Source organism: Electrophorus electricus, chromosome 10 (assembly GCF_013358815.1).
Source record: "Electrophorus electricus isolate fEleEle1 chromosome 10, fEleEle1.pri, whole genome shotgun sequence".
In the NCBI taxonomy this organism is placed as follows: domain Eukaryota; kingdom Metazoa; phylum Chordata; class Actinopteri; order Gymnotiformes; family Gymnotidae; genus Electrophorus; species Electrophorus electricus.
This window is the reverse complement of record NC_049544.1, coordinates 6,465,624-6,482,976: the sequence shown is the minus strand read 5'-3', so window position 1 is coordinate 6,482,976 and position 17,353 is coordinate 6,465,624. Positions and strand designations below refer to the sequence as shown.

The following is a 17,353-nucleotide window of genomic DNA, read 5'->3' as shown; positions in this document are numbered from 1 at the left end:
TCTAATTCAAGGTTACAGTCCACTTCGTTTAATTCATATCAGTAAAATCCACAGTGCATGTCTCCCGACATCAAAAGCCACTATGTCAAACAGCTCCTATTTAGCTAACACACAACCACTGGGAGAGTGGAACTGTTCAAACATTTGAGCACCTGTACCATAGAAAATACAGTTTGTAATAATGGCTGTTTGCACAAGAAATGTGTAGATTAAAATGCAACGTCTCATTTGCAGTGGCAGGTCCTGGTGTAAATAATTCAATTCCATGCACATATTCAAAGGACAATTCTGCACAAAACCAAATTATTAGAACAAAGTTAGCTAGAAAGGTAAGCCTACTTTCATCTGATCATACTATCACCAGTTTATTTCCTGTATAAAGGGTACATTTCCATATGTCATTTCTCAGCAATATGGGAGCAATGACATATGGACAAGTACAGTCATATTTATATGGGAAGTCCCATGAATAATCGCCAAGAAAGGGTCCACCCAAAAAAAACGAGTGAGTCACTGATACTTAGCACTGCATCTATGCATCTTTAAAAAAAATCTGTTATGCCTTCCTGTTATGTCTCCATGGTGATCTGCAGGTCTGGTCCTCCTAAACCAACTGGACCTGAAACAATATCCATTTGCAGATTAATAAATAAAATCAATATGGACTCCACAGGCTTATTGTACTACCGTAATGTAGTAGACTATGGTTATCTACCTACGTTGGCCCCTAATTTTCCTACTACTATTCTTGTTTGTGTTAGCACTGCCATCCAGTGTCACCCACAGGAGGATGGATGCGTTTCTGGCCCTCCCAAAGTTTCTTCCTTGTGCCCCAAATGAGACTTCTTGTCAGTGGCATCTTAGGCTTACCCATTAGGGGTCTTGACCTGGGCTTCTGTAAAGCTGCTTTGAGAAAATGTCTATTTTAAAAATCGCGACATAAATAAAATGTAATGTAATTGAAATGAACAATAAGCATATTTCTAAAAGTCTAAAAATGCATGAGTTCTGCATAGGCCTACTAGTAAATGAATAACAGCCAGAATGATCTATTAGAATGTCCTGGTCGATCGACCGACAGACAGACAGACAAACGCACGCCAAACGTGCCCTTAAAAAAGACAAAGGTTTACATAATCTCTGGCTTCGTTCATGACTGAATGCATTGTCTCAGTGTATTTAAGTAGTGCCGAATTTCTGCAAATAATCAGATTTAGAAATGTTCTGTTCATTATCAGGTTTTATGCTAAAATCATTACCCCAATTGGTGGTGAATATTACATCATTAGTTTCTGAAAGCATTTTGTCATCCTGTAGTTATGCCTCTTGTTTTTGCACTGTTCATATCTCTAAAACCAAATATTTGAAAACACAAACAGAACCCTAAGACCATTTAAACCGCTCTGAATAAATCAACAAAAATATTATTTGTGCTTTTAAATTAACAAAATATGTAACGTATTCCTTTACGTGTCACATATATTTCAATGAGTCATTTAATCCTTTCATTTTTTTAACCCGACCATTGCTGTTTATTGTATTATGTGCTCTTTCCCATGTAGGCCCAGCAGGTGGCAGTGTGGCTCAGGTTCAGTTCTATTTGTCGTTTGTAAATACATACATTGCGATTCAGAAGCTGGAACGTCCTCTGAAACATATAAAAAAGTAATAAAACATTAATCTACAATATATACGCACCCACAACAAGGCTATCATCGTCATGCCTTGTTCATCTCAGGGCATTTAAATTTCGTATAGCACTATGATTATATATATATATATATATATATATATATATATATATATATATATATATTATATATTATTTATTTATTTATTTATTTATTTATTTTTTATTGCAAAGTCTTGCTCTTCTCGATTTAATATACGACATTTAAAACGACATATATCGTTTCTCCGTTGCTAGAGGGTAGGCCTATTTTCCAGGATGTCTGGCGTTGAACGTACTGCGCACACAACCCTGTCCAGAGCTCTGCGACTGGAGGAATTAAAATTCTCGTAACAGACTAATGTAGAATATGTTATCTAAAATAGGTCATATACAACACAGACAGGAATTCCTCAAACTTCTTAAAAAACACAAGCACTTTTGAGCTTTCGTAATCAACGAATTAATATTCGCTTACCATGAAGGGTCAGATGAAAGCTCAGTTCTTAAAAGTCCACAACTATTTGGACCGCTGTTCCGTTTATCGTAACGAGCTTCAGGTGTCGCTTGAGCCACGACTTTCCGCCGTTTTGTCCACATTCAAGAGTAGCTGGTTGGCTCCCTTCAACAAAGTCCTGTGGACTTGTTTTCATTTTCCGACAAGATGAAAATTACTGACATGTCTTCGGTATATTTTATAATCAGCTACGTTTGGTCTTAACACTGCTGAGATTCAGAAAAACTTAGAAAACTCTTCCTTTCTTTTCTGCCATATGTTGCCAGTGAGGGTCCCCCTGAGGGTCCTCTGTGCGTTAAAACAGCAGTACTCCGCTCCGACTTAAACCCGAGGATCCGAGACCGTGCTGGTGTCTCTCCATGACCTCTGCGATGCAGTGCGGTTAGTTACCTATCAATACATTTATAAAACTGCCTAATAATAGGTTAAGGTGTAAGGGTTGGCAGCAGGCCGAGGCCCCTTCTGGCCACCAGAGGGAGGCCTCGAGTCAACCACACCACTAGTCAGGCTTAACACCCAACAGCTGGGCTAGACCTTATATAAGCCCAGTGACCCAGTCATTCAGTGCTGGGTGTTTGCCAAAGTTCTGAGCTAAGCTCCTAGCCGGTAACTTAAGGTATTGAGGGCTGTGAGTCCTTGTGCTACACCTCTCTTCTGTGCTGCGAGGGTGTCCATGTTTTTACACGTCCCCTCCTCTCTCCATGTTTTTCACATGATTTGTTTTAATTTTTCAACGGAAACATTTCTCTGAACAGTTATACCTTTCTGCAGCTGCACACCCCACCTGTTTTGATTCAGCAATTGTCAATGCAGATATTTGAATGAGGTCTATGTTTGGAAAAAAAAAGTTGTTAAACGTTTGAATGGATCATTCTGATTTCGTTTTAAATCCCTGACATCTGACAGAAGGGTTAATGTGCTGTGGTGCTATTGAACACTCCAGGTCACATGTAATCCTGCCCTTTAATCCCTGGTTGTTAGAACATTCAGATTAAAGTTGTGGAAACATAATATAGCATCATTCCAAATTTCCCCTAAGGGCTCAGTACTTTAAACATCATGACATAATCGTCACTTCACCAAAAAGCTCACCCCAGAGGATAGAAGCCAAAAGAGCATGTCCTGGTTGCCAAAGGATTCAGCCTAATGTCCTGCTGAACATGGTTAGCTCCTGAAACTAAAGTTATTGTTTGATGTCCAGACTACTGGGCAAGATGTTGGGTTGCATACGGATCTAGGTTGAGTCTGACAATATCTTCTGCAGGACTAGTTAAAAACTTTTTTTCCCCCTGAATTCTGAATGGTGCAAAGTCCTGTCCTTTCATTAATGGTCATCGGAAGAAACAAAGGTGAAACAAGTCATGTCTATTATCTCTGATTGGCACAGAATATGACCTTCAACTGTGGGTACCATGAGACGATTTGACAAAAAAAAAAGTTTCCCTAATGTTTGGATGTTTCCCTGAGGAATGTTTGGATGTTTGGATGTTTCCCTGAGGAATGTTTGGATGTTTGGATGTTTCCCTGAGGAATGTTTGGATGTTTGGATGCTTGCATGTTTCCCTGAGGAATGTTTGGATGTTTGGATATTTGGATGTTTCTCTGAGCAATGTTTGGATGTTTGGATGTTTCCCTGAGGAATGAGTGATGAGCTGTTGTGGGAGGACGTTCAGAAGTCAGACCATATGTTTAAACGATGGCAGCAAACCATATCAGCCCACCAGACAAGCAGAAAAGGTTTCTAAAGCTTTTTTTCTTACTTTGTAACTCGCTGTCTGCTGAATAAATGGCCTCACAGTTTACATGGCCCGAGGCTAACACATCAGTGTGAAGAGCTATGGTCATTCAAGGGCACAAAAACATAGTACATGTCCTTCTCATCATCCCATATCAAGCCGAGAGCAAACAAGCATAGCGTAGCCAGCCCCAGCAACCCCCATAAAACATTACTCGCAGAACAAGAGAGCTACAGGGTTATTTTACAGCTGTTTTAGCGGAACATGGAAAAGGGTAAGGCCTTATGGAGTTTTCAGTATGTTTTTCTGTTTTCATAAACTATTACTTGTGTTAGTTTAGGATTGTTTTGCTGAAAATGGGTAAGTTTGGATATCCTAAGATTTAGATACTTTATTTAGATACATATATTTACATATATACAAATTAGATCAATTTACATACTAATTTAGATATATCAATACGCTTATTTGAAATGTTCCCGTTCATAAGCTATAACATTTAACATGTGACATGTAATCTTTTGTCATCTTTAAATGATGCATCATTTTTCACCATCGTGACTTTCACCTCCATTCACTGCTTTCGCAGCAGGCTGTACTTACGAAGGTTGTATTGAGCGGAACAGTGATTGACTAGCTGATATAGATTGGTGTACTGGCGCAATAGTAGAAGCTTAAATGTCAGTAAAGGTAGCTACAGAATCCTTCTCTGCATGACGGCCCTAAATTATCCAATTCTTCTCTGGAGTGATCGGTTTACTTACAACCGGTGCAATCAAACTGAACTCTGTATCGGTGTTCACACACGCATACCAAAACTGATTTTAATTTTGGTAAAAACAATTCAATTAAACTAGTGAGTGAACTTTGCAGTTTATCACATTAAGTATTTAAAATAAATGAATGTGTTGAGGGTTTTTGTTTTGATTCTCAGTATTCCTGAACAGTATGAACTTCAGCCTCCAACTTCTTTGGGATCTTCTTTAGTGCATAACCGATTTGAAATGGTAATATGGGCACAGTTTGTTCTTTTGAGTACTCAACGATCCCTTTTCAGTGCTGAGGGTTATGCTGCTGTGTGAACAGATAAAAAGAGGCAAAGATATAAACTTTAATAAAAACATCAGTTCTTTTGTAAATATCCATGGAGATTCCTCCAAGTCGTCTCCCCTGGGGCCAGCACAAGTAGCTCAGTACACATTGCATTGCAAGACTATAACTAATGACGTGCTCCCTCAGAACCACTCCTTTTATCTTACGCCTCTTTTGATCATTTTTCTCTCGTAGCCGCAAGAGGTCCTCTCCCTGTTTCTGACGCTTTGCAGGACTTTGGGTGTGCAGCGACTCCTGCAAACAGTAGATAATCAATTCTACACCGTGGCTCATTACTGCAGACTTTCATCATGTGATTTTCTTTGCGAATGTGCTTGAAAAATAACAAAAATATTTACTTAAAAAAAAAATATTATTCCCACCTTCTCCTGTATTGCTGCAATTTCAACTCTGTGGGGCATTTAATAATGGCCATAGCCAGAATCTAAAGTTGCACTGCCTAAACATATATGGGATATGGGAAATTACGTTACTCCACTCCTGTACACTCTTACATCTAAAAACACCGAATATCACAACGTGGGGCTTTTCAGCTTGCCCATGTTAGAGAACCTTTATAATGTCAGGTTTAATGTCTATAATAGTTGTAGAAGTTCTGTTCAGGAACATCAGGTCGTCCATCTACATCAATGCGTTTTCCTGTACATTTTAAAATCAGCTCACTTGTGCCACCACTTGTGCCACCAAAAGTCTAAAACTTACATTAATGGCACCTAAACATGTCATAGTAAATGTATATAATAGGTAAATGTATTATAATTTGTGAATATGATAGCGGGACCTTTCTTCTCTCAGGTTTACTGAGGATCTGACCCCACAAAGCCTATTCTCAATGGTCCAGCGCAAACCCAGTGGCATGCCTCTGTGATCCTGCAACCACCACTGACCTACCCATCATGAACAACACTAGCGTCCCAGCAACAGACTGTCCTGAAGTTTGGATTCCTATTGAGATCTTCCTGACCATCGGGGTTGTGAGCCTGAGTGAAAATCTTCTGGTCGTGGTGGCTGTGATTCGCAATAAAAACCTGCACTCACCCATGTACTGGTTCATCTGTAGCCTGGCAGCCTTCAACACCATCTCCAGCCTCTCTAAGACCTGCGAGAACATAATGTTGGTGTTTAGAGACGCCGGACACCTTAACTCCCAGGGCTCCTCCGAGCTGAAGATAGACTACATGATGGACACTCTGCTGTGCATGTCGTTTCTGGGCTCGCTCTTCAGTTTCTTAGCGATTGCAGTGGACCGCTACATCACAATATTCCACGCGCTCCGCTACCACGCCCTCATGACCAATCGCCATGCAGCAGCCATCTTGTGCGCGATCTGGGCCCTGTGCGCCATCAGCGGCGCGCTCATGATTGGATTCTTTGAGGCCGCGGTGGTGAAGGTGTTCTTCATTGCTGTCTTCTTCACAGCCCTGTTCCTCATCCTCCTGCTGTATGTGCACATGTTCCTGCTAGCACGGCATCATGCTAGCAGGATTGTGTCCCTGCCAGGCGGTTCAGCACGCCACAGGAGGAGCAGCCTGAGGGGGGCACTCACGCTCACCATCCTGTTCGGCGTGTTCGTGGCCTGCTGGGCTCCCTTCTTCCTCCACCTGTTGATTATAATGGCGTGTCCGGAAAACCCATACTGCGAGTGTTATCGCTCTCTGTTCCACCTGCACGTGGTGTTGCTCATGAGTCATGCAGTTATTGACCCAGCCATTTATGCCTTTCGCAGTGCTGAGTTACGTAACACCTTCAGGAAAATGTTCTTCTGCTCTTCAGGGGCTCAGATCTCTGTCCAAGGTACATGTGAATGTGGAATTTTGGATGTATTTCAAAGATAGATCTATCTTTGAGGCACGTCAGTGCAATATGTTAACCATTACCCGAAGCAATCATTTCACAGACCCCTCACTAAAACATTTATTTAATGACTATGGGTCATGACTACATACAGTCTTTGGTAATGTCATATTTTACAAATTTAATCAGTGGTCTCTGAAGTGGCAACACTAACCATTTCCATTTCTGTAACATCACACAATTATGTTTTGTTCACAGTATAGCACAGAGAAAATACACTGAATAAACTAGTTCTACCTAATCAAATACATTCAGAAATGCACACAAAAATCCTAACAATTCTACAATAAATGTAGAAAAATTCTCAATAATCTTATAAACTATCAAGAATGTTTTAGGTATGTATATTAAAACTATGATTATGCATCAGAATGGCAGAAGACAAATGGATAGAGATATATATGTGTAGGCCTAATAAATTTGTCCTTGAAATCCAAAAGTGCATTAAAGTGTTTTGTCATTTCATAACAACTACACAATTATATATACACATATAACAGTAGAATAATATAACATGGTAAAGCAATGCAGTCCAATTTCAATTTCAACTTCCAGGCAATATCGCCACATAGACATGCTGTACCCCTGTCCACCGCAATCATACATAATATTTTAGGAAGGAGAAATTAGGTGTCACAGTGCTCGAGCAACACACCCACGGTCACAAACACACACACACACACACACACACACACACACACACACACTTGATTATTGATTGCTCCTAGTTCCTGCATGCATTGGAAAACTGCTGCTCTTCCGTGCCACTATGCCTGAGAACCGCTGCCAGTGGCATCAACTTAATTTCCTTCTCTCTGTTCTGCGTGCCTCGATCCCTCCCTTCCGAAGTCACATTGAGTTGCATCCAATCCATTCAGTCCTTGGTGGCGTTGCGGGTGAAGTGGATTTGCAACTCACGGTTAAATCATAATGTGACATAAATCTCCACGATTGCACATATGCACTACAAAATGACGAGAGAAGAGGGCATGCTACCCTTTAAACATGCATGTTCTTCATATGCACTTAAAAAGAAATTTTCACATTTCTACATAAATAAAGAAAAATAGGTCCCATCATAGTGTACACAGCAGTATAATTATATTAGCCATACATCATATTATGAATGTCAGGGTGCACACATATCTAACAAAACTCTCCACAAATGTGAATGAAACCAAATTTCCATTGTTTAAATTCATTTTATAACGCTGTTGGCCCGAGTGCCGCACCGTCTCTGCACGGTGAACGATGTTTAACATCAAACGCAGACAACATAGGTGGTCCTCATATAAGATATCTACGGTGAACATGATTAGACATTAACACTGAACGAAGCACACATACGCATTAATGGTGAGTACACAGACTAACGTGACGGCTACAGTGATCCACTTTAACACAAAAGTACCGACATAGCTACAATGACCAACAAGGGTGCACACACGGACGGGGGGGGGGGGGGGGGGGGGGTGTTTACAAAACGGTGCAAATATGAACGCGGCGGTCCGTACCATGTGACTTGTGGGGGGCGGGGCATTCCGTAACACATTTAGTGGTCATTTAGTGTACTGATATGGCCTGCTGCAGCGCTGTATTATGATGGATTAACTCTTTAGTTCACACAATCCATCCAGTGACAAATGTGTAGTCATTCCCTCAGCATCTCGGCCTGGTTTAATTATCTTTTAAAGTTCTAATGGTATAATTTCTTGATGCATGCAATTTACATGTATTTAACATGAATTTATCCAACTGAGTACATAAGTGTACATAAGTTCAGATGTAGGCCCTCTTGGCCTAATAAGATAAACATTTTATTTTATTTATAAAATAAATATCTCTCACTATGTTTACATGCATATCAAATCATTGTTTTGGTATATAATCTGAGCTGTACTGCGATGTACAAGTAGTGTTACCTGTTGCAAAGATGTATTCAGGTAGGAAGTAATCACCTTGATTGTTATTCAGTATTTACTGGGGAAGAAACAGAAACGCGGCAGGGTGGTGCAGCAGATGATCTCCTTAAAGGTCTTCCTCATCTCCTGACTCCTTAGTGCGTAGATCAGGGGATCGATCACAGAGTTGCACATGATCAGGACCAGGTACATGTTGAAGTGGGACATGAAGCAGATGCAGTACAGGTTCCTCGGGCATGAGATCATGACGATGAGGTGGAGGAAGAAGGGTGCCCAGCACACGATGAAGATCCCCAGCAGGATCGTGAGGGTGATGGCGCCCCTCATTGTGGTGCACTGCTGGGTGGAGGCGTCGCAGCCGGGCGCCATGGCCATGCGGCGGACATGGGAGCGCGCCAGCAGGAACATGTGGCTGTAGAGTGAGGCCATCAACAGCAGCATGATGAAGAACATGGCCACCAAGCAGACCACAACCGGCGTGCTGTCGGAGTACACGATGAAGACGATGCCACAGCCAGTGCAGAAGCTCCAGATGCTGCCGATGATCAGGCCCGCCCGCCTCACGGTCATGATGTTGTGGTAGCGGAGCGCATAGAATATAGTCACGTAACGATCCACAGCGATTGTCAGCAGGCTGCACATAGAGGCCACCACGGAAATGCAGATGAGAGAGTCAAAGACGTTGTCCATCTGGCGGATGAAGTGCTCAGCCACCACCAGCCTCTGGTTCGCCAGGAGATGGATCACTATAGTCTCCCATGCGTTGGAGACGCTCACCATCATGTCGGCCACAGCTAGGCTGCAGATGAAGAAGTACATGGGCGAGTGCAGGTTCTTGTTCTTCACAATGGCGAGGATGACAAGGATGTTCTCCAGCAGACTTACCAGGCCCAGCGTAAGAAAAACCTCCGGGGCAATGTGGACCTGCTCACAGGTTCCAGACATGCTGGGTTTTGTCTGGCTAGACTCCTCACTGTAGTTGGAGAAGGTAAGAGAGGTGTTGGGGAGAAGAGGTGGCCAGGTTGAGATGTTCATGCTGTGTTTAAGAGCTCTCCAGTGTTGAAAAGAGAAGCCAAAAAGTGAGGCTCTGTTAACGGGTCGACTCATCATACCATGTCCTTGCACATCTGGGTTACAGAAAAAAAGACATTAAAAAGAAGAGCTGAGAATTTGTTGCTAACATTCAATGTGCTGGTGGACAAACTGAGAAAGCCACACGAAAGCAAACAGCTGAGTACAATAACGCCAAAGAATTTGTATTTCTCTTCATCCCTCTGAGTCCTAGTTAAAAAAAAGTGCTTATTCTGTGCAGCTGATCACTTATATTAAATGGCTTGGTTGCACTGGCTATATGGTTTTATTTAATCTTTGTAAAACTGGTAGAAATCATTTCATGCAACTTTTACTATTCAGGCTGTTTCTTGCCTTGATGAATCTCTATTGCCACTCATTTTCTAAAGAGCCAATGTGCTTTAAAAATCATTTACTGCATGACTTCAATACATTTACTCATGATGAGTGCAATATAGAAAATGGCAGAGGTTGTGCAATGCATATGATTCCTATAAAATCCACATCAATTGGAAACCTAACATAAGTGTAACCTTCATACCCACCATGCACAGAAGCCAAAAACACACTTCTATAAACAATTTTCAAGTAAAGGCAAACACATGAAAAGTAAGAAGCCTCAGAAAAAAAGTAAAAAGCTTCAGATTACATCCATTTTACGTCTTTAAATGTTTGCACAGGAGTAGAGACAGCACACATAGAATATAGAATATATATTTATCTTGCATATATATATTTTTCTCTATGCACCCCTGTTTCTCTTCCTCAGTTTGGACAGAGCACTCTCCACCATTTCACTGCGAGTTATACTGTGTATGACTATGTATGTGACAAATAAACCAAACTTGAACTTGAACTTGAACACACCCTTTCCAACAGAGGTCACAGGAGTCAAGAACACAAAGACTTGTAACAAAGAGATGAAGTTAAAAAAAATTTAAAAACATTTACTTGCCCTTTGTTTGTTAAAATGACACCCCAATCTTCAGAATTCACAGACTTTTTAATAATTCAATAATTTGTCAATTCTACTCTAGTTCTCAAGGTTTACTTTTAATTTTCATCCAGTGATTCCTTGAATGCTTTAAAGAAAGGTCTGTTATTGTAATTGGTCAATTTTCTTTTTGTCTTGCTTCCTTTTTTTCTGGATCTAGGTTGCACCCGTTTCTCACTGACACCTTTGTTATTATTTGTGTTATTCCAACAAGCCTTGGTAAAGGTGACCGTGCAAACCTTTACACCCACAGTTTTAAAACACCATCAAATCAGAAAGCATGTCGCCTTGATTATATTGTCCTTACGGGGCTTTTAGAGACAAATGTACACAGGAAAATTCATGAAACACTTAACAAATAACAGGCTGCTTCAACCAGAGCTTGCCTCATACACTTATGGCACAGAACAAAATGTGAACTATGACAAACCCACAAAATGTACCGTAAAAGAGCTCCACACTGATGGCTGTCAGGCAACTCGCCTGCTCCCAACTAAACATCATGTTATCTGTGCTTGCAGAGTACAAAAGCCTGCTCTTTATTCCTGGCCCTTTGCTTTCTGACAAATGAGTACTGTGTATCAATTTCACAATACATTTTCTTACATAAATCACGTTTTGAAAGTTTTTAAAATTATTCCCCTATTGCCCTTGGGTGATGATTTTACATAAGATATTTAATTTAATTTCAGTTGCTAAGAAAATAAGGAGTTTCAAGTACTTTAAGATGTGTTTAAGATGTCTTTCAAGGCACTATACCCCTCATTCCCAACAGTCATCACACAGACTGGGAAATCTTCTCCTGCTCCAATAAACATGGCAATTGTGTAGAAACGCTTTTATTGACTATCACATCACGTGTCTCTTCCCACCTTGCACTGCAAAGCCATGACAGGAAACAGCACAGGCACAGGTAAAGGCACAGGTGGCAGTGAGTCGCCGCTGTGTTCTCCAGTAACTCTAATTCCAGGGTTAGTGGTCCACCTTTATGTTCTCTCTGCTTTTAGAGGAGCCCTTCATTACATCCCATGTGGTTCCTTGATAAATAAAGCCTTCACCATTAGCTATCAAACCAGACCCCCGACAGGCAGGCACAATTCAAGACCTCAGATTCACTTCAGATTCAGAGACTTGAAGCAAATGACTGGGTGTTTGTCATGAATATTGGGCAGATTGCTGACCATTTTTGGCTAGATTTAGTTTGCAGGTTTGTGTGTGTAAAGTCATGAAACCATAAGTTTTTAGACTATTTTGGTGTTTTACAATAGCTGCTGGCTTGGCCATGAGAAACAGAAAAATAGGGCCAATAAACATTTGAATTACTATAAAATGTAGTAAGGGTGAGAAACAGAAAGCATATCAAACATGTCCCCAGGTTCTGTGCTAGTAAATGTCACTTTCACAATTGTCCAGCTAATTGAAAATCATTTAAATGTCGTCAGTGCTTCTAGAGCGAGAGGGGTGCTGGTGTTGCCTCCCCGTATCACAGCACATTCAGTTTCAATTTGGTAATTGGTACTACTAACAAAACATGACCATTCCCTAATCCGAGTCTTTCAAATAAGATGAACATCAAGGTCCCACAAGTATGTTGCATTTTCTGAACCTTTTATTTGAAATCTTTGTCTGTCGCAACACAGTGAGTGATATGAGAGCCCTTGTTGATGTTGTGACAGCTGATAACCTGAAACACTGAATGCAGAATGAACTCATGTAGTATCATAACAGATGTGGTCAGGCTTCTGCTGAAGAAAGGAATTATTTTCTACTTACTTAGACCTATCTCTAACCAACCGTTTTTGGCAATATATTTGCTGTAAATTTAGAAGTATTCTCCAGCCAGTTAAATGATTAATGATTACAAATAATAAAACCTCAGTCTTTTGGGAGTTTTTTTCTGGTGGGGGGGGGGGGGGGGCTGCAATATATATAGCATTTCGAAAGATTTAAAGTAATAGAGGCTTCTGTAACCTGTATATCTTGGTTCTTTTAGATGTCAGTGCTTACAGAACTGGGTTGGTCCCTCTTGAAAGTTTTAAACTAGTTGAGCAACTACCTGAGTGGTTATGGATTCATAACCTGTCGTAAGATGTCCTGGGTACTTAGCCTAATTTCCAGTCAGGGATTAAATCTGGGCCCTTTATTGGTGAAGCTAAATTATATGATTCCACTAGCTGGTAATTGTTTCATTTAATATTTCCTTCTATTGCTATACAGAAAACACCCAGCTATTTTGTCTTAACACGTTATGCTCACTGCTCTAACAAATCTCTCTTTAACTTCTGGACATAAACAAAACATTTGTTAGTGTAAAGTTATACATATATATATATATTACTCATTCAACAAAGCTTATAAGTGTAGCACAACAACAACAACAATTATTATTGTTGTTGTTGTTCTGGTGGTGGTGATGTGTTTTTTATTACATTTAATTTTATAAAACTTTTCCTTAGAATTTAATATTTTTCAACTTTTAATTATTAATTTTCTTTTAAATTATTTATTCCTCCTTGTAGTTGAAATGTTCATGTAAACTTTGTGTTGTAACGTAATGGTGTCTAGCCTATATAGGATGGATATCTAAAGGCATAAAAGACCGGAATCAAATTATATCATCTTCGTCAAAATAATTAACTATGCAATTCACCCAGTAATCATCAATTAGTTTGTGAAAGCTCCGTGCACTAAATAGATGTAGTAACTACATAGGCGTTGACACTGAAAGAACAGGTATGAGACCTAGATATTTGAGAGGCCTGGAATAGTCCATAAGGTGTTACCCTGCCTTTCAGAGCGCGTTTAAAGCCACACATTAGCGATTTATTCACTACACTAGATCTATAGTCACGAGTGCTGCTGAGCAGTCAATATGAATACAGAGGATGATGGTTACGTTTTGGTCAACTATACAATTTAAAAATAGCTTTCTACCTACAGACTTGAATAGTAAACATTTTAGTTTGAAAAAAAAAGGTATGTTGCGTCTTCCTTCGAAATTACACTTGCTATTAAAAACGGTACACATAAGTGATAACATTTTTTCTCGCCCAAACTTGGTTTAAGATGTTCAGTCGATCTTGCTAGCTATTTTTCACAACTAAATACCGGCCACTGCTTCACAGTCTGCGGTCGTTAATGACCTCTTACTCGAATAAAAACCTGGAAAGTATAAGGTAGATGATATTGTTGCTGCCCACGCTTTCCAGACTAAATCTTTGAACCTAGATGCAATTCATTGAATATGTCAATGCCAATCATGTAGAAGGAGAAAATGTTGTCAGAGGAAATGAATCTCACCGCATAGTCGTTAACCGCATGTTCTTCAGGGATGAAGCGTACAGCATCGTCACTTTGCAGTAGTACAGGACGGAACCTTGGGAGCACGACGCACAGTCTCCGAAAAGCCACACTTGCTTTGGATCGCTCTAATATAGTTGGACAAGGCGCTCCTCCTCCTCCTCAGACACGGGGCTGATGTTTGTTCTAGTAGCTGCATTTTCATTGTCAGCAATAAAATTACTTCACTACATTAAAATACAATTAAAATGTTAAAATACAAATATTAGGACAGGGAATGCAGAAGTTGAACGTAAGTCGAATGCACAACTCATGTGAATCGAACAGAATTATATATATATATATATATATATATATATATATATATATATATATATATATATATATATATATATATATATATATATATATATGTAAATATAATACCTACCTGAGATTGAAGGAAAAAGACTGCCTGGATCTTTTTACCTTTACCTTCTACCAGACACCTGGGAGTTTGAAGGTACGATGCAGTCATTTTTACAATTCCAGATTGTGCTCTTCTAGACTGAGATTGAGCTGTTGGAGTCACTCCTCAATCTTAGAGGTCACAGCCCAAGTGCCCCTATCACCACTGTGACAACCTTGGTGTGAACTTTCCATATTCTCGCTATCTCTTCTCTCAGTCTATATTTTTTTAACTTCTCATATTCCTTTCATTGTCTCCACTACTTGGGACCACCACATCTTTTATCACTGCTGGGTTTTTTGCATCTTGTCCACAGTCACAATATCTGGCCACTATCTGCAGTTTGTGCCATTCAGACTTGTGGTTTCCAGCCCAGATGTTCCTGTATATGGTACCTGCCACGTGGCAGTGTCTCTCTTTGTATGCTTTCCCTGCCTGCATCTTGCGTCTTGCTACTAGGTGCTGTGCAGGCGTAAAGGCTCTGTTGCATAGTCTGCGTCTTGGGTCTTCACTGGACTGATACACCCCTGCTTCAATCAACCTAGTGCATAGTGCTCGATCGCGTGTTGCCATGATTAGTGACTCTGTGCTAGATTCATAAAACTTGACAGTACACCACGCAAAATGTGCAATAAGGTATTTAGTTCCACAGCATAAAGTTATCAGGGTGGTAATTAGCTTACCCCTATGCTAAGTTCACCTGTGTCATATTACAGTAAATGTGCATGCAAAGAGACAGACAAGCGGTGCACTGAAAACATGTAAGACAATATTTCTATATATATTTTAGATTGCAAATATAGGAAAGCATTGGGGAAAAAAGTGCACCAACCTCTATTTTACAACCAGGGTGTATGACACAGTCCATCCATAATGGAAAACGTGATGAGCAGTCAGAGTAAAATGATACCCACATATTTCCATATAATGCTATAATGGCTATGATTATCATATGAATGAGAAACAGTGGCAATGCCATAGGAATAAACAAAAAGTATTATGCAGTTGGCCTACCTGTATTCCCACAAATTAACCTGAAACTTACTGGTACTGAATCCCAATCTCCTGACCTGACCTATAACACCTGTCTCGCCCTCTTACACTCTCTCGTTCCGTATCTTGCACACACGCACACACACACACACACACACACACACACACACACATACACAGCAACACACACACACACACACACACACACACACACACACACACACACACACACACACACACACACACACACACACACACACACACACACACACACACAGTGCTTATTGTCTGCAGCACTTTAATAAACAGCAAGGCTGGAGCCCCTGAGTACTAGAGTGCAGAGATGAGTCTTCACACTGGGTTCTCTAGCCTGCAAGCTAGAAGTCCTCTTCCTGTAATATGGCTTCTACTTTATTACAGTGAGATAGCTGTAATTGTACGCCTAACAGTGCAATGGACCTTAAAAACAGAGCAGAACAGTAATACAGCACTGAAGGATCTGCCACCCATAGTTGGGAGTTAGAGCATCTAAGGGTACAATAGGGACAGTATAATTGATTGAGTTCAGAGATATAGTTTGGAGCAAGACCATAAAGAGCTGAAATTCATGAAGATCAGTTACAGTGTGTATTCTTTACAGAAAAAAACTGTAAAGTTAGAAGGATCTTACACGTAATCAAGGAGATAACAGGTAGCCAGTCACTTGCTGCTGAAGGACAGGTATGATGGGTGCACTACATTTAGTAGATGTAATGACTCTAGCTACAGAGTTTTGGATGTACTGAAGACGGTTGATCAATTTAATAGCTTGAACAGATGGTTGATCAGATGAACAGCTCATCCTGAGCACCAACTAGACGCTGATGGGATAAATGCAAAACACTGCATTCTATTTTAAATTTTCAGGTGCAGTCTGCTGTAAATGGTTCCAAACATTTTGTCAAATGTACATTTATTTAGTCAAAATACTATGTGGAAAATCTCATTTATTTTCCTGAAAACAAAACATTATTATTCACACTTGGTCATGACTGTTAAGGTAAAATAAATAGAAAAAGGAAAGATATTTTACAATATATGTAAAAAAAACAGACTACAAATTAGAAGAAGAAAAAAAATCGAAACTTGATAATGACCAGATAAGTCCAGCTAGTAAAAAACCTTTCCTCTCTTAGTGACCTTGAATGGACCTATGTATTTGGGCAATAACATCTTATACTCCTCAACAAAGCTGAAGTAGAGGATCAACAACCAGACCCAGTATCCTGGCTGATAAGTGGGTGTCATCCCACAGTGGCGATCACCCTTCTATTTGTGGTGCTGGAGGACATGCTCAATACATTGCTGGGTTTTCATCACTCCAGTGCAATTATGCACAGCCAGGACCTCCGAAGAAGAGGCTGTCCAGGGCATAAGAGGGGGCTGATCACCTAGAGTACATCTAAACAGTGACTTTGGCAACAAAACTCATCAGGAGGTTCTGGGCTATCTCAGCCCAGTGTAGATCAGCCCCCAGATCTGATGGTTTATCATGACAGAAAACTTTCAGAAACTTGAATTCTTGTTGGCTCATTCACATGGCCATTATACTGTGGGTGATAGCCTGAAGCAAGTCTAACAAATCCCCATACATTCAAAGCTGGCTGGCCAAACTGGTTATGTAAACTGGAGTCCAAGGTCAGTGTCCTCAGGGATACAGAATGTTTAAGCACATGATTGAATAAGTCTTTGGCAGT

The 17,353-nt window shown here is 40.3% G+C and overlaps 2 protein-coding genes across 3 annotated transcripts; one reads left to right on the top strand and one right to left on the bottom strand.

Annotated features, from left to right (window-relative positions):
* Positions 1–5,414: 5,414 nt before the first annotated feature.
* On the top strand, positions 5,415–8,334 carry mc2r (melanocortin 2 receptor). Its single transcript, XM_027000019.2, has one exon. It carries the CDS (start codon positions 5,932–5,934, stop codon positions 6,868–6,870), a length of 939 nt encoding a protein of 312 aa, XP_026855820.1. The 5' UTR covers positions 5,415–5,931; the 3' UTR covers positions 6,871–8,334.
* A 30-nt stretch (positions 8,335–8,364) lies between these two features.
* On the bottom strand, positions 8,365–14,266 carry mc5rb (melanocortin 5b receptor). 2 transcript variants are annotated; one of them, XM_027000017.2, is made up of 2 exons: positions 14,177–14,266; positions 8,365–9,938 (listed from the first exon to the last, which is right to left on the bottom strand). In XM_027000017.2, the coding sequence occupies exon 2, from the start codon at positions 9,919–9,921 to the stop codon at positions 8,860–8,862; it is 1,062 nt and encodes a 353-aa protein (XP_026855818.1). In that variant the 5' UTR covers positions 9,922–9,938; positions 14,177–14,266; the 3' UTR covers positions 8,365–8,859. The 2 variants fall into 2 exon arrangements, with proteins under 2 accessions (XP_026855818.1, XP_026855819.1); XM_027000018.2 differs by having other exon boundaries at positions 8,365–9,784.
* Positions 14,267–17,353: the final 3,087 nt, after the last annotated feature.